At 27.9% G+C, this 18,753-nt stretch overlaps 2 protein-coding genes across 2 annotated transcripts; one reads left to right on the top strand and one right to left on the bottom strand.

Annotated features, from left to right (window-relative positions):
* The first annotated feature begins 11,796 nt into the window (after positions 1-11,796).
* On the top strand, positions 11,797-14,372 carry LOC114403513 (probable pectate lyase 4). Its single transcript, XM_028366529.1, has 5 exons — positions 11,797-11,954; positions 12,157-12,508; positions 12,904-13,114; positions 13,223-13,291; positions 13,844-14,372. The coding sequence occupies exons 1-5, from the start codon at positions 11,819-11,821 to the stop codon at positions 14,078-14,080; spliced, it is 1,005 nt and encodes a 334-aa protein (XP_028222330.1). The 5' UTR covers positions 11,797-11,818; the 3' UTR covers positions 14,081-14,372.
* A 1,982-nt stretch (positions 14,373-16,354) lies between these two features.
* On the bottom strand, positions 16,355-18,465 carry LOC114403514 (60S ribosomal protein L35-like). Its single transcript, XM_028366530.1, has 4 exons — positions 18,324-18,465; positions 18,095-18,230; positions 17,852-18,008; positions 16,355-16,639 (listed from the first exon to the last, which is right to left on the bottom strand). Exons 1-4 carry the CDS (start codon positions 18,325-18,327, stop codon positions 16,565-16,567), a joined length of 372 nt encoding a protein of 123 aa, XP_028222331.1. The 5' UTR covers positions 18,328-18,465; the 3' UTR covers positions 16,355-16,564.
* Between the last annotated feature and the right edge of the window lie 288 nt (positions 18,466-18,753).

Raw genomic sequence — 18,753 nt, 5'->3', positions numbered from 1 at the left:
TTTAAATTTAAATTTTGACACATCAAATTGACAAAAACCAATTTTCATTATTTCTTATCTAATAAAATAAAATATTTATTTTAACAATGAAAATAGTTACTACTTTTATATTTATTTTATTTATATTATTTATCTAAAGGTACTTGTAGCTTACTAATGTAAATTAAATTCATACTTTTAGCATCGTAAATATGTTTAATATATTGCGTACGTAATATTTTTCTTTAAAAACAGAAAACAACTTTAAGTAATTCAAAGATAAAACTTGAAAACATATATGCTTATAGGATGATAACCCAAACAACTAGCAAAGAGTACTATTGTTGTAACAGTAAAAATAATCAAAATGAAATAGATCACATATATACATATGCCAATTTGGATGGGTGCTCTCAAAGAAATTGCCTAATGTATTAACGCGAAAGAAGAAAAGGATACTCCGTATAAAACTGTCTACTTTTATCACTCAAAATTCCAATTCACAATCATGTCCCATTCTATCCTATTATGTCGGCGATCCTGTGACATTGTCAGCATAATTTTTTCACATCTTCACTGAATTATATATATATATATATATATATATATATATATATTGATTTTTTAACATAAATATCCTTAGTTTTTTTTCATATAAATACATTAACAAACTACAACTTAAAATATAAAATGATATAACTTCCTATCGCATGCTAAAAAAAATAAATATACATTAACAAATGTTTATAAGATTTGCTGACATATACATTTTTTTAATTAAGGTGGTGTAGATTAACAAATCTCATATATATATATATATATATATATATATATATATATATATATATATATATATATATATATATATATAATTAAAAATATTCAATTAAAAGCAATACTTAGTTAGCATATATTATAAGAATATTCCGTATATTATAACAATACTTGCATTGATATTTATGTAATTAATTATCATTATCACCATTCATAAAAACAAATTTACTTCTCAAATATAATTCAACCTCTTTGTAATTAATCAACATGTGCTGAATTTCATTATGAACCAGTCAACAACTACTGATTGATATGATATTTGCTTAGGAAGAAAACATAACTAATTAGTTAAATAAAAGCAATTTTTTTGTTTCATGATGCAAATATTAATCCTTTCATTTGAGCCTTACATTAAATTCTCGGGGGAAAAAAAGACTCCATCGAGAGAAGTGGAGATGACCCTAAATCTGACAAAAAGTCCTTCTCAGTATTTGTATACAACTTTATAAACGAAGGTTGGATCTTATTTTTTTTATGTCAAATATAAGAAAAAAATCAATTAATTTTATTTTATTTTATATTATCAAGTCTGAAATATTTTCATTTAATTGAAGTTTTAGTTCTAATGATTTTATTTTATTTTTGATAAAAAAAATTCTAATTCTAATAAAAGGTAAGCTGAGAACAAAGATCAATTGAAATTGATACAATTAAATCAATTATTTTTTCTTATATTTTAGATCCAAGAGAGTATTGATTAATCAAAGAAAAACTAACTAAATCAACTTAATTGATTTGATTGAGATTTTTGGCTTGATCAAGAGTGTTTCAAGCCAATAAGACCCAACCTATTAATAAGCAGCCCTAATTCTATAAAAGAGTGTTTCAAGCCTTCCTAGCTAGTACCTAATAATCTCCTTTGAGTGCTCAATGTTTAACTGATAACCTCCGATGCTCTGCTTTGGAAGTTTTCTTAATCATTTTAGGTTTTGCCTTTTTTTCATTTATTTCCTAAACTTTTTTTTAAAAATCTTACTAAAATTAGAACAAATTTAATCAAACGAATTACTTCTTAATATCATCATCATACTACCGCCATGTTCTAAATTCTTTTTGTGTGTGTAAAGAATCATTGATTTAATTAATCTTAATTGAGCCTGACTCGGAAATTGTCCTCAAGGAGAGGTAAGAGCTGATATTAATATCTGTGTTTAAAAGTTTTCAACCATATTAATTACAATTAAAACTCGTTTACTCAGCCTACTCTTGTTTTAAATAGTTTTATTTATTCTTATTCTTAGTCTTCTTCTTCTTATTATTATTATTACATTTGAGTATTTATTTTTTAAATACGAATAAATCTCGTAATATAATTTTTTTTATAACAAGTTGTTTCATTATCATTTAAAATTTACTTTATGTTTACTAAAACTTAAATTATTAAATACTTAATTTTTCATGTTAATATATGTGTGTGTGTGTATATATATATATATATATATATATATATGTTATTTAAATCTCAACTTTCTAAAATTAATTACTTAAATTTTTTAATTAATTTATTTTTCATCTCAAATTTCAGTTATTTATAAACTCGAGTTATTTTAAAAAAAAATCTTAAATTATCCCCTTAATTTAAACTACTTATATTTTTTTACAATTTTTTTAAAATTATATGTATATATATTGTAATTTTAAATATTTATCTTTTTAAGGATATACTTAAATGAAAAAACATGTTTAATAGACAAAAACTTATTAATTAGGATGAAAATATCCTTATAAAAAATGAAAGAAGCATAATCTTTAATTCTTGAAAATATTTTGCATATTAGATAAATTTTAATATATTTAATATTACATCAAACAAAATGTAGACTCAAATATTAAATAAGACTAAGTGATACTTTATCTATTAAAAATATATTGCTTATAAAAAATTAAAATAATGTGTTATGAATAGTCTCCTTCGATAGGTTAGTCATCCTGTAAAGCTCGGCGATTTAAATTATCATCATCCATGACCATGACGTAAAACCGTACATCATCAAATCAAAGATGCGTGATGCAAGAATATATACAGGAAAAAAATATGTTTTCGTCTCTGTATCTCGTAAAATCAATTCTTGATTTTAGTCATTGTTCTTTCTCTATATAACCACTTTTTTTTTTGGTGTAGGCCTCTATATAACCTTTATAATACTAATTAAGATTTACTCTTATTATTTTCTCTTAATAAAGGTCATCTAACTTCTTTTTTTTTTTTTTTTAAGATGTCGTCTAACTTATTATTAGGAATGTCTGGATTTAGTTCCAAAAAAAAACATCTAAATCAATATAAAAATTATGTGGTTAAATTTGGTTTCATTAAAATTTATCATCAAATTTCAACCAAATCAAATTATTTTTTTTAAAAAATTTAGTTTGGATCAAATTTTGAAATTTTTACTAATATATTATTTCATTCAAAATTATATTTTTTTATCTTTTAAATAAAATTATATTAAAAAATTACTAATAATAATATACAAAATTTGTTAATGAGCTAAACATTTTGTAAAAGAATATGTTAAATTTTCGTTCATTTTAAATAAAAAATTATTGAAAATTTGTTTTTTTAAAAAAGTAATATATACATTATATAATTTTTATATACATAATATCATAAAATATATAAAACTTAAATAATATATATATATATATATATATATATATATATATATATATATATATATTTGATTTGATTTTAAAAATGTAAATTCAATCAAATCAAATCGATTAATTTGAGTATAAAATTATCTAAACAAATAAAAAATTATTAGTTTGGTTTGGTTTTTGATCTTTTAAAACGGATTTTTATTTTTATTTTGAATAAATTTGGATTTGAGCACCAATATTTATTATAACCCGTATACGTAACCACTTAAATACAGCCAAACTTGGAATTAAGCATAATTAAGGTGTTTTTGTCATAAAAAAAAATATTTTATTATTTCCATAACTATAGTTGAATAAAAATAAAACCAAAACGTATCCTTTGCACTAAGATAAAAATATTATATTTTGTTTAAGAATAATTAAGTTTTTTTACTCTTAACTTCTTCTTTTTTACGAATTTTATTTTTTATTGTATTAAAAAAATATAAATTTTATCTTTTCTAATATGACACGTTGACATAAAGATAAAAGTTTGAGATAAAATTTGTTGAAAAACTAAAAAGTTGATAAACCTAAAAAAAATATTATAAGCAATTTCAAAATTTTCATCTCTATCAAATCACTTATCATATCTAACATTTTTTCTCTATTAAATCTCATATATATCAATTGGACTTTAACCAAATGAAAACTTATACAATAAATGAAGTACATAGTGATTTCTAAATCCATAATTAATGTTCAAGAAAAATATGGAACTATTAATTCAACCCATAAAGTCAAATTCACTAGTAAATAGATTCCCAATCCTAAAATAGTCTAATAAGTTTTATTGAATAAATTTAAAACAGAAACCATTTAGTATGAACACAACGTAGCTTCAAAACTATATAGAAAATTAATACTGGTGGCAACTGGAGTGTTAGTGTAATCTATCCATAAGACAGAAAGTTTAGGAAGTTCAACTAACGCAAATTCGCAATGAATGGTGACAGAAAATGTAAATAGTGATGATGGTGATGCATCAATACCCAGTTTATGAGGGAAAATAATAATAAAAAAAAATCATATAATACAGCCCTAAAACATTTCTTGTCACTAGTTTGCTCAATTATAATGTACAAAAAATGTTAAATGCACATACATATAATTTCAACGAATTAGCTGCATGTTGCTATCCCCTTTTCTTTGATTCCATCCGTTTCTCAATCAGTAGTTAGACGGCGGAGTACTCTTCTCATTTCCCTGTAGATTTTAGTACATACGACTTCTATTGGCTAATTCAAAATCTCAACAGAATAAATACTCATTTACCATCTTTTATTTCTCTTTATTTATCTTTTTTTTATCACATCATACTTCCTATTAATCATATGATCATTCATTTATACGAGTCTTTCTCTATTTTGATGTAAACTAGCATTTGGTGTTTACGAAGCAATATTCACTTCAAAACCAGTAATGTTGTACACTACTTTTGCTGTCCCATTGTAATCACGGTTGCGAAACATACAAAATATATTTTGCGTGAAAAGTATGAAATACAATACATGTATTTCATTGGCTAACAATTACATAAAAATAAATAAATAAATATATTTGAGGGGAAATCGTGGAATAATCGTTGGTTTAAGTTTTCATACTTTGATATACTATTGAGCAATTTCCTTATCATTGATAGATGAGTTTATTAAACATGTTATCAGAGTTTGATTCATGATTATATGTATTAAAAAAATTATTGAGAAACGCAAAACCTATTTTGATAATTTTTATGTCTTAAAAGATGTTAATGTTCGACTATCGATTGAAAATATCTTGGTTTGAAAAAAAAGCAAATTCCATGTTGCTTATAATTTTTTTTCTGAGCTTGATTTGTATTTAATTGGATTATATATATAATGTTACTAGATAGCAACAAAATTTAATGACAACAAAAAGTTACTCCTTATTACAAATTTCACTGCTAGTTATTTTATAGCATGAATTTCTAAAAATTAGAAACAGATTTATGTTTAATTGGATCACGTACGTATATATATGCAAGATATTTTGTTAAAATTTATAAAATGGTTTTCTAGATTATACACGCCCAGGACCCAGCGAGAGAGAGTATATATCAGTATTAATTAATGTCATGATATATCTGTGACAAAAGTCAACTTCACATCCATAGTATGGTTTTCAATTGAAATGGATAACATTAATTGTTTGTATTGCACTTTGCACAGGCATAATTTCAACGAATTAGCTGCATGTTGCTATCTCTTTGTCAGTAGATTTATCCATGCAATATTTTTTTCTTCTTCTGAATTCCATGCAATATTTCTATCACTTCATGTTAACTAGAACTTGTTGCTTAATTATCTCTCTTAAAAAAAAGAACTTGTTGCTTATCTTATTCAAAGTCTTAATTTGTCTTTAATTTGATCGCACATGCACGTTATTTTGTTAAAACTTCATTACTTAAAATTAACGAATCAGCAATGAAATTTAATGGCATTTTTTGTATTGCTACTTATTTTATTATTAATTTTTAAAAAACAGAGACAGATTTAACTTTAAATATTTGATGACATATGCACAGAATAATATTTATAAAATGATTTGTTAGAATACATGCAGAGAGAGGGAGTATCGATCGATCTGTCTTAATAAAATGTAACGATATATCTCTAGATTATCAAATAAATACTTGTGGAACAAAATTGACTTCACGTGCATATCAAAGCTTTAGATATATTGAGACTGACAATACTGCTTGTAGTCATGACTGTTGGCCATTAGCAATGAATTTTTAAGTTTTAACTGTTGTTTGTTGTGTTCCTTCCAGCATCTTAAAAAATCGAATTCGACTTTGATTTGTAACAATGCTAACAAAGTTCATCAATTTTCAGTCTAGGCAGTGGTAGTAAATCATTTGACATTATAATGAGTTTTTAAGTTTTATCATGTTTAGCCTTTCCTTTCATTCACTGTATTAATTTCAAGCTCATTTAATTAATTTACTATTTGGGAGAAGTCTCTCCTCTTAGACAGTTTTATATACATCTATATATATCTGAATCACGATGTCAATTTCTGTATTATATATCAGTCAATTCATTACCCATAATCTGGGGGCTGCAATTTAATTAGTTATGAACTGTGATATTTAAAATTCAGGTGGACAAGAGCCACATGAAAACTGGGACACGTAAAGACATGGATTCAAAGGACATATCTGCATGGATATATTTCCCAACTGTCAATTTATTATTGAGAGAAAAGAAAAAAAGAAACAAACAGCGCCGTACGCGTACACACATGCATCTACACACAGATATATAGTTTTCTCTGTTATGCCAACCGATTAATTAGCTAGCTAGGTATATATATAAATATATTATTGCAAGATTTTGGTTCTTGATTTTTATTTAAAAAAATATCCAAGAAATTATTGTAAGCCTAGATTGCTTTGTTTATAATTTAATCATTATTTTGTTATGACGTATATGCTGCTTCCATCTTCATTTTTTTTATTAAATGAATATATACGTACACACACAGTACGAGAGCGTCCTTAATAATTAATATGATATTTTTTATTTTTTTCAATAAAAATTCTACTTATATATGACGGTTGAAACGAACATATAATATAAATAATCACCCATTACCAAACCTGAAAAAATGATTTTGCCGTAAATGAACGCAATGACGATAAAATCAACCGCCAACGTCCAAAAAGCTTCTAATTACTAGAAGTTGTTATATATTATTAGTCGTTTAATTCTGATCCAGCTTATCTATTTAGTATTTACTCTCTTCTTTATTTAAGCCTGTACTATCTTCATTAAATTTTTTTAGTCAACTAACTAATGTCTAAAGGCTTGCCGAACAAAATATAGAGGATTAACCTAAACCCATTATTATTGAAATGTTATAAGATAGCTCCACCTAATGATTTAGATATTAGGATTTTGTTAATCAATGTGAATATTGATTATGGAAGTAAAACAAGAAAGTATTTATTGTACAACATAGTTCTATACCTTTTAATAATTTTTTTTACTTCTTTAATTAATATCTTAAAGATATTCGTATAACATTTGTCAAGATATAATAACAAGAATTAATAATACATGCACTTGCAGTGGCATGTATCTACTAATTGATGTCAAACTTGAGGAATGAATAAATGCTGCAAGAGTCTTGAAGGATAAGTCAGATTCATACGCGGAATTTGAAGGGATAAGCACGAAAAGTTATAGTGCACTCCCAGTCTTTTCGAAGCTGGTATATCTGAGGGTCATCGTGTGGATAAAGTGGGTTGAGATATAAGAAATTTGTTCTTCCATATGTAATTGAGGGAAATACGTTTCATCTTTAGTATCTTACTTTATACGTGACAAGGTATATGGCAAGATTACAAAGGAGTAAGCATTTAAAGAGTTCATGGATTGATGTATTTAAGTATGAAGAGACTGTAAGGTTTCGGTATTGACAGTCAACACAACATTTGTATTATGACACTACTTATGTTACTCTTTAATATATTCTCTTTTGCTTATTAGAAGAAGAAGAAAAAACTTGCAGCGGCATGAAGATATTTAACAATGACAGATCTAATTAGAAATATAACTTTATAATAATTAATTGATTAATAATTATAATTTCTCTACAATGACATTATATTAAAACTCTAATAACAATAATATACATCGTTTTGTCACAAAAAGAAAAGACAAATAATATACATCGACATGATAATCTTATAAAATATTTATCATAAACCACTTATCTTAATATTTCTAGCTCATTTTGTCACGCGCACGCAAATTGCACTTGAAAGATAATGTACGAGGATTGCATTTTGAATCACTCATAGATTCTAATATATATCACTTCATCAGATCTAGAAATAACATCACCTTCCTTTTTTTGGCTCCATCACCACTAGCTAGCTCCTCAGCTTCATTGTCGAACCCGCACTCAAGAGCAATCAGAAAAATATCAAATTCAAAAAGCGAGGGAAAAGGAAGGCTGCTGAGGTTTCAATTTCAGAATTGGCAAGGGAGGTGGGAAAGAGTACATTCTCGATTTTGTGCACAAATGAAAAATTATTGGACTCGACACTAATAATAAAAAATGGTTTTTTGAAAATCATTAATTAGCATCTGACACGCTGGTAATTTTTTTAAAAAGAAAGAGTAACATCGATTGTGACTCATACTATTAGTTTATAGGAAATAGTTGTGATTCATATTATTATAATAAATGTCATTGAAGAATATTTTGTTTTAATTTGTATTAGTCTATTTTATAATATTATGTTAATATTATTAAATGAATCAATTTTACTGCTTTCAAACATTTGATAATATTGTATTAATTGTATTGAATGTTTGGATAAATCATTATATAAAATAGTAGTTCTAAGAAAAAAAATCAAATTATAATAAGTAACTCTTAGTCCGAATTGACCCAAATTGTTCATGAATGTGTTGGATTATGTTGGGTTTAAAAAATGTAAAAATCAAACAAAAGCGATCAAATTTAATTGATTGAATTGAATCTTAAATTTGGTCAAAACCGACTCGTGAATACCTCTAGTATTTTTAAAAATATCTAATGTGTGTGTTTACAAAACTACAAATTAATAAAAATGTTAAAAAAAATTACATATTTAAAATGTACTTACATATATATTATTTTTATCATTACTTACAAATAATATAAATATACAAGTTCTCTTCTTTGTTTTAAGATATTTTTCTAGTACAATAATTTTATTGGCGTATTGAATTTAAGTTGTTAGGTCAACCAAATTAGGTAGAGTGGGTCTTTCTGCTAAGTACTAATTTGTTTTTATTTTAATCAATTTGATTGTTATTTTCAATTATCTAACTAAATATTACTAAAACTTGTCAAATATGACTACTAGGAATGATAATGGGTAAGGTTTAAATAGAATTATATAGTATTTGTTTTCATACTTGCATCTAAAAAATTATCCATACCCAATCTCATATCCGTATGGGTGGCAACTTTATTCTCATATCTCTATTCCTTGGATAACTATATGCTCATACCAAACTCATACCTATGACTTGCACTTTACTTATATATATAATTAATAAATTAATAAAAAACACTAATAAGAAAAATTACTACAAGTAGATTGAAAGTTTATTCTTAAATAATCTAAACATAATATTGAAAGTATTCACATATAGTATTATATTTGGTCCTATATATATAAGAAATAATTATCTAATTCATCAACACCAATATAAGTGGTTAGATTGGTCAATTTGTCATAAATTTTAATTTTATTCCAAGACTACCCTGATATTAAATGATTTAAGAGGTGATTATTTTCAAACAATTTTTTAATGAGTGCATATAATTATTTTCAAACATAATTTTATCCACATATAATATTATTTTGTTGATAGCTCAAACACTGCATCCACCTTCGTGTAGAAATGAGTGCATACAATCAACAGATCTCATAATTAATTTGGGATAAAAAGGAAATTTAACAATAAAATAATTTTATGTTTCTTATAATTAGAATCAAGAAAATATTTTTATTTCTTATATATAAGACCGAATGTGGTAATAAAAACAAACAAACATAATATTAATTTGTACAAACATAAATCATAAATAAATAACATCAAAAAGCTAAGTCATTCAATAATTTGAAGCACTAAACTATAAAAAATATGAGCTCACAATGGGAAGACAATCTTAAAAAAACATGTGAATAAATTCATAAATTTTTAAATTCATAAATTCATACATAAAAGTAAATAATAATTAAATATTCTTAAATAGAATGTAAAACAAATTTATACATAATTATTTGTTAGGTTGTTACAATTAATCATAAAATTATGAAAATATAATTATTTTTTATAGAAAAGTATATGTATAATGTAAATTATTTACTTAAGTAACATATTTTAATTATATTACCGATAATTATTCTTTCCACTTATAGATATTTTTATGAATACCCATAAAGTTTGAATCTATTTTATCATCTTAATGACCACTAATGTTAAGGCATAAATCTATTGATTAAATTGTCAAATTTAATGATTTTAATGGTTGTGTGTTAATCTAAGGATGACATGCATTTAATATAAAAAGGAAAAAAAAACTTCCGGTGTTTTTGTTTTAGAGAAAATATTCTATGCACGAATAGTCCAAAAAGAAAAAATTATACCTACATTTAATTTTTAAAAAAAACCCTAAATAAAATAAGTTTATGTGCTTAAATTTGAAATCTTTTAAACATGGACAATCATATTTTTTTAAAAAATTCAAAACATTTTTTTATATATGAAGTCAAACACGACTTTTCTTTTCAATTTTTTTTAAAAATAATTGTGAGGGCACAAAGTTATCACAAATTGCTTCACTAAGAAAAAAAAACATAAGTTTCCATTTTGTGGCAGCTAAGAAACAATTTTTGATAGCTTTTAACCCTCACAATTTAAAAAAAAAAACTTAAATGAAAATTGGTGTTTTAAAATACTACTTTCTTATGGGATTTGAGTTATCTCCACAAGTTTTGTTTCTTTAGGCCGATGAGACAAATCCTTAATATAGGATTAAGTCACACTTAAAGTTTTTCGTTTCTTCTCGAGAGTTTATTTTATGGAGATTAAAATAGGTTCTTTTTTACAAACTTAATATATGTAGTCAACTCATTGAGTGCACTACTTCTTTATATGAAAGTGTATTTTAAAATATGACTTACTTATCATCTTATTTTTTTAAGGTTTAAATATATTTTTAATCTTTTAAATATGTAATTTTTTTAGTTCCTCAAATTAAAAGTTATTTTTTTAGTTTCTTAAAATTGATCAATATATTTTTTATTCCATTAAAGTGTCATTCACAAAATTTGTGATATTTTATAGTTTAATATTCAATACGATTTTTGACAATTTTTACCTGTTAGAAAATATCTAAATACAATGGATAGAGAGAGAAATAGGGTTTGGAATTTGGGCTTTTTTTTATTCTTAACTAAAAAGTAAAAGAAGAACTATACCACGATGGGGAGGGAGAGAGAGTTAAATTGTTTTTGTATTTTGACATATTTTAACTATTTTTAGTCACTAGAAATTATATTTAAAGATTAAACTATAAAATATGATAGATTTCATTAACAATACTATGACGGAAGGACTAAAAAAGATATTGATCAGGATTAAAAATATGTTTAAAGTATTTTTTAAAATAAACTCATTCTAATAATTAATTTAGAAAATTGCACCATTTTGGTGAAAAACCCAACTTTATTCATGCCTGTGGACAGTAAAATTACGTGGCATAAAATGCTATATTAAATTCATTTTTGTGAGGGCTATATTAAATTCGTAGAAACAATTTCTTATGTAAAATGGCGGGGATGCAGAAGCTGCCATACGGCGACGTTGATTCCAGTTTGAGGGCCTTGGCCGGTCGCGCCGAGGGTTTCGGCCGCCTCGCCATTGGTGGCCTCCACGGTCCTCTCTATTTCGTCACCACTCTTTCAGGTCACCTTATGCTCTTTTCTTTTCTGCGTTTTATTTAATTGTATGCATGACAATCCTAATTAGTACTTACGACCTTAATCAATTGCATCTATATATGTTATCTTCCTTTAATCAATCAATTGAATAGAAGATTAATAATGACAATGGTGTAATGTGAACAATATGTTGAATTATAGTTTGTGAATTGTGATCACTCATTCAGATGATGGCCCTGGGTCCCTTCGCGAAGGTTGTCGTAGAAAGGAACCGTTGTGGATTGTGTTTGAGGTTTCGGGTACGATTCATCTTTCATCGTACCTCAGTGTGTCCTCATATAAGACAATAGATGGCCGAGGGCAGAGGGTCAAATTGACTGGGAAGGGTTTGAGGCTCAAAGAATGTGAACACATAATCATATGCAACCTTGAGTTTGAGGGTGGCAGGGGTCATGATGTAGACGGCATTCAAATCAAACCAAATTCTAGGCATATATGGATTGATCGATGCACCCTTCGTGATTACGATGATGGCCTCATAGACATTACAAGACAAAGCACCGATATCACTGTATCTAGGTGGGCTTATTTTCTCCATTTTCAATTGTATTACAATAGTGGTTTGTCACATATTCGACTCCTATTAAGTGAGTAAGGGTAACGTATGCAATCTCAGTTGTTGATGACAAAATTAATGCTTGATTTGTTATACTATCAATAATTGATTTTTTCATCAATGACTTACAGTGTGTTTGGATCCCCATCCACACAACTCTAATGCCATTAGTTGCTTTTAGTGTGTTTTGACGTGATAATTTAGTGAAATGTGGATCACTGGTGTATTTTCAAACACGCATTGAGATTTCTTACTTTATCCTTTCAAGAGAGCTGCTCAGTTTATTTTAGAGGATCTGAATCTGTTGGTCAAATGTGCATTATTGTAATGGGTTACTTAGTTGGCTTTGTGGCACCAGGTGTTGCTTTGGGCAGCATGACAAGACCATGCTCATTGGAGCTGACCCGACTCACATTGGTGATAGATGCATCCGGGTGACCATTCACCATTGTTTCTTTGATGGAACACGGCAAAGACAGCCTCGTGTGAGATTTGGAAAAGTTCATCTGTACAACAATTACACCAGAAACTGGGGGATATATGCTGTTTGTGCCAGTGTGGAATCCCAGGTGAGTGTGCTGCTATCATCCTTAGATCTTTTTTTAAAATTTTCTTTGCATGCTAACTGATGTGCAAGATTTAGGAGACTAATTGATTTCTTGAAAATCATTTTACAGATATACTCTCAGTGTAATGTATATGAAGCAGGAACTAAGAAAAAGACTTTTGAATTTTATACTGAGAAGGTAAAATAATTCTCTTCATTTTATTGTAATTGGTTAGGTTCATCAGCTCATGGCCTATCATGTTCTCAAATTTACTCTGAGAACAATGCTAAAATGCAATTCCTTAGGTGTTTTCAGTGTTCTTCAATTCAGATTAGAGTTTCATCTTTATAAGTCATGCAATAAAGGCTGACATTTAAAGTCAGCATAATATATGAGGTGAAGCTCTAATTTGGTTTTTAACTGAACTCAATGGCATGGTGTGTTTCATACAATGAACCTCACCTAGTGAGATAAGATTATTGTTGTTATAACATAACTCAGTTTTTGAGTCATGAATATGTTTCTTAGTTATGGTTCCCGATATGTAATATGTAAATAATTGGGCTTGCTTCTTGAAATATTCAATTTGATTATATATATTTGTTTTGGCAAATACACAGTTGTGTGATAAGGCTGTGCCTCAAATAATGCCAATAAACATTTAGTTTTTACTCTTCAGTTCAGCCATATTGGGCAGCACTGTATCCCCCCCAATGGCTACTAATGGTTGTGATGAAAATGTTTCCTTAGGCGGTAGATAAAGAGGAGCAGAAGTCTGGCTTCATAATATCAGAAGGAGACATGTTTCTGAATGGTGCTGAGCCAAGCTTGCTTACAGAAAACAGAGAAGAGTCCATGTTTCATCCTAGCGAATATTACCCAACATGGACTATGGAAGCAGCTGGACATTCTCTCAGAGAGGTCCTCCTGTTATGTACAGGTTGGCAATCCATTTGTAGGCCAGTAGATAATATGGTCCTTCAATAAGGTTCATTGCATTGCAGGACTACACCTTCTGGTTTATGTGGGAACCATTGACATTACATCAAGCACATTTAAGATTGAAGGTTCACTTTGTCCGTTATTTTAATTCGAGTAGTACTAGCATATTTATTGTATTCTGTAAACATAGTCAATTTTGTGGTTCTGACACTTTTCCATTTTGGTATTTATATCTGTCCCCAATCATAATTTCCATTGTCAGATTATTCAAGTTTGAAATATTTAGCTAATTTTTGAGGTCTGGCAAGCCTCTTTTAATAATTTTATTTTAGCAGTATTTAGAGGTGGTGATCGAGCAAGAGAATTATATATACCTCGTATAAATTTACATTGTTAAATTCCTTGGCTTTGATTGTTTACGCAAGTCTGTGAAGTATGAAAATAAGGTCACTTTATCTATGTTGATGATTTCAAAAGGATACATTAAGAGCGTTTTTGTCTAGTTGAAAGCACAAAATTAGTTAGAAATTAAAACTTTATAAGCTAATTAATTGATTGTAAAACTAGCTATTGAACTAGCAATAATAAGTGTAAATAAATTATGATGCTAGGACTTGAAATTTGGGGGGTGTATTCAAATAAGTTACCATCTTTAAAAATTAAGAAATGAATATTTTAATTTTATTCTCATTTTAAAATATTTTTATAAAATGAAATGAGATAATGTAAATTTTTATTAATTTAATATTATAAAGAAATAATATTTAATGAGTAAGTATTAAACGTTTTTAAACACTAGAATAGTAGAGAATAAATTGAAAATAAGATATTAAGAATAAAAAAGTTAAAAATTTATAAGTTCACATTATATGAAAAGCGATAGAATATATTTTTAGTTGTTCATTTAGAATAAGTTATTTTCGACCTTCAAAATTTAAAATTGACTTTTTTAGTCCTGTTATTTAAAAACAAACTTGTTTCATTCTATTTGCCTATGCCCCTTTACTTTAACGTCGTCAAAATGAAATTTGAAAGAAAAGTATATACATGTGATAAAGTGTTTAATAATAAAAATATAAAATCTTTAAAGATGATTGAGTAAAAGTTTAATGGTCATACGTTAACAAACTAAAACACATTTACATTATCATTTAATCACATATTGTTAATATGATTTTTAATGTAATTATCAATTTATCATAAAATTTAATAACCTTACCACATATTAATTTTAATTGAATGGCGATGTAAAAAAAATTTACTATAAGTGTATAACCCTTTTTTTTAAGTAAATGAACTAAAACACATTTCTTATATTGCTGGACTAAAAATATCTATTTTAAATTTGAAAGACTAAAAACAAACTTATCCCAAATTTGAGGGAGTATTGGCGCCCACCATCCCTATGCAGCACCATTCGAAACAATATTTTACCTTTTATATGAAACTGAAATTACCCCCTGTAACATGTTACTACTGCAGCTCCATCTCCTTTCTTTGTCGTTGACCTATTCTTTGAGTTGTTTGATCCCCTGGTTCTTTTGTGGGTTTCGTCTTGAAACTGATCCACTACATACAACAGAAACAGATGTCCACCATCTAATTGTACATACAATTGAAAATTCTGAAACCATCTAAAAAAATATTGGGTGATTTGGGTTGCTGTGCGCGATGGCAGTGATGGTGGGTGGGTCACGCGAGGCTCAAAGTCAAGGCAGTGCGCACGAGGAAGGAGGTGACAAAATTGTCGAAGTGATGGATTTACTGTGCAGTGGTGTTTAGGGAAGAGATGGTGGTGCGAAGTGATCGTTTTGTATTAAAAAATACAGCCATCAAAAATGCCAAAAAGTAAATTAAAATTTGTGAAAAAAAATTACACACTCTAACAGGATAAAATTTTTTAATGTGTTCCAAACAAACAACCATATGATGTATAGTATAATAAGTTTATTAACATTCAAAATAATTTAAATAATAATTTATAATTAAGTGACAAATTTAAAACTATTTCACACCATCAGACATTAAACTCTTGAAATTTTGCAAGGACAAAGAATGGGAAAAAAAAATGGAAGAATGGAAAAAAACTTTATTATGTTACAAGAAAGAAAAACATATTTTAACCTATAATATATTATTTTTCTACTTCCTACTTGGAACACTATTTGTTTTTCAATTAACCGAATAGAGATGATTATTGAAAATAACCCATATGAAGATGCTTGGTAGAGCGGAATTTAGGTACTATCGTGAAACGTAAAAAATGTGTGGAGACATTATACCTAAATGTATGCAGATGGAAATGCTGATAAAAACAAATGACAAAAATGCAACGGATTCATCAATATTAAACGGAAACTAACGATACCCATAAATCCTGGTAGCTTCAAGAAACCCCAGGTCTAAAGAAGACATGAAGTTTAACACAGCCAATAAGCAATAAACATGAAACTACAAAACGAGATATATCAAAACTTGTCGAGTATAAAGGAGGTAAATGTCCAATTAACCGATAAGATTGCTCTAAAGTTACACCTTGATAGCATATTTCCTTAGTGGGAAATATAACTCTTTCTTCTTCTCCCTCTCTGTCTTCAATGATGCCTGAATAACAAGAAATGCAAAAGCTTATGAGCAACAAATATAGAAGCAAGACAATTACAAAAGAATAAGGCACATCCTACAACCGTAACATATAAATTACTATTTATAAAAATTAACAATAAAGAGCAGAACAACTAGTTGTATTTTCCTGTTTAAAATAGTGCATGAGGAAATTTAGGATTTGTTTGTTTCCATAAAAATTCAAAAGACTTTGTACAAATCCTAATCAAGGTTATTTTTCTTAATTTAAAATTAATAGTACAAAGAAACATTTATATCCATCTGAAAATAATAATTCCCAACCATGATATTTATTCCATATAGATTAGGTAACGTGAATGGAGAACTGCTGCTACCCTTTACACACTTTATAATACATTTTGAACTCAGGTCTTCAGCACCCACATAACAGCTCCTTCAAAGATTGCGGGTATAGCAGTTAATGAAACTCAAAATTTCAAGCATTTGTGGTCGGAATGAAGAAATTGTTATGGATTATATTATATTAAAAAATTAATTCAAATTGAATATTTTTTTGTGAACTTAAGAAAATGAGAAGCTCAGCTAGAATCAAGCTGTTGGTTGATCCAAGTACTTGGAATCCTATTGATAAACGGAAGACAAGTTTCTTCTACGGATCCCATCAAATTTCATTAATAAGAACCTTATGAAGATCGTACTGAATTTAATAAAGAAAGACAAGATTAACTAAGGTTGTTCAAACAGGACCAGGTAAACTAAATGGTATTCCTGGAACAAAGTTAGGGCTATGACTGAAATTAGTACTTAGAAGCTGCCAATGTATATCCAAATTATTAAAATAATATAAAACTATTTTTGTTGATAAAAGAATAATAATTCAAAACTATTTGCTTCAAATGAGGGGAAGGATGCAAAACCAACCCCCAATATTAGATGGAAGGTACTTTTGGCCTCTCACCTTCACTCTAACCAAACAGTGCAGAAGGGCACTGGGGAATATTAAATTGGAATTTGAACAAGAAACAAGTATTTCGTAAAACGCACAGAAACAAGCACACAAATTGATCCGAGTAGAATGGATAGATAACTTAAATAAATAACCGATAAAAGTTTCTCTGGAGCAGCATATTAAAGATGACACACATTCAAGGCATATTACACAAAACTAAATCAGATAATCACTCAAATAAAGAAGAATAACAGTAGCGACAATAATGATAACAACAATACCTGGTGCTTAGTAAGCCTCCTGCGAATAGCCCTGGTCTTCTTAGGGCGGAGATCGAGAGGCAAGTACTTCTTATTCTTGTAGGCATCCCTCAACGCAGCCTTCTGCTTCTGAGAAATCACCGTCAAAACCTGGGCAATGTTCAACCTCACCACCTTTCTGCAAACCCCAATTTCAAAATAAGTAATTAACACAAACACCTCATAGGCAAAACAAACAAAAATTTATTTAGATTAGGTTATTACATCTTGGAAAGCTTGTTAGGGGCACCACCGGTGACCTTAGCAACACGAAGCAAGGCAAGCTCCGCCTTCAGGTCCTTCAGTTGATTCAGCAGATCAGCCTTCGTCTTCTGCCTCAGCTCGTAAACCTTGATCCTCGCTGCACAACAAAAACAATGCCTTTTATCATTTACACCAATTCATCACAACAACAATGAACGAACGAACACAGAACAACGGTTTCAGAAATTACCCATTGCTAGCAATTCCACGAGCTTTTGCTACGGCTGCGCCTCTTAGCTTCTCTGTAAACCCTAGAGTTAAATAAGGGACGAACCTCAGTTTTAGGTTTTTTTATTTATATAGAGTTCTGTTTCGATTCGGCCCGGTTTGAATAACACCTATGTTTTTTTTTTTCTTGGGTTGGATTTAGGATCTCACCTTTGGGTTGAAAAGGCTCACTTCGTTAAATTGGGCTCCAACGTCAAATTGCAAAGGGGATTCCTTTTTGTGTCCTCTCTTTTTATTTATACATCTTATTTCGTTTTTTTATTTATAAATTTTCCAATGAAAAAATAGGTTATGTAGTAATAATGTAAAAGAGATTTACAATATCATCCAATCATAAACTATTATATATGATTTTTTTCTTACTTTTACAATGATTTCTTTCATTGTGACAT

The sequence above is a fragment of the Glycine soja genome, chromosome 20, assembly GCF_004193775.1.
Source record: "Glycine soja cultivar W05 chromosome 20, ASM419377v2, whole genome shotgun sequence".
Classification (NCBI taxonomy): Eukaryota; Viridiplantae; Streptophyta; class Magnoliopsida; order Fabales; family Fabaceae; genus Glycine; species Glycine soja.
Note: the sequence above shows the minus strand (reverse complement) of the source record. Positions and strands in the feature narration are given on the sequence as shown.

Coding starts and splice junctions, on each gene's coding strand:
- LOC114403514 (XM_028366530.1), bottom strand. Junction 18,009..18,094: donor CCTAACAAGCTTTCCAAGAT/GTAATAACCTAA, acceptor TGGGGTTTGCAG/AAAGGTGGTGAGGTTGAACA. Junction 16,640..17,851: donor GGAGGCTTACTAAGCACCAG/GTATTGTTGTTA, acceptor CTTGTTATTCAG/GCATCATTGAAGACAGAGAG.
- LOC114403513 (XM_028366529.1), top strand. CDS start 11,819: ATGGCGGGGATGCAGAAGCTGCCATACGGCGACGTTGATTCCAGTTTG. Junction 11,955..12,156: donor TTTCGTCACCACTCTTTCAG/GTCACCTTATGC, acceptor TCACTCATTCAG/ATGATGGCCCTGGGTCCCTT. Junction 13,115..13,222: donor GTGCCAGTGTGGAATCCCAG/GTGAGTGTGCTG, acceptor ATCATTTTACAG/ATATACTCTCAGTGTAATGT.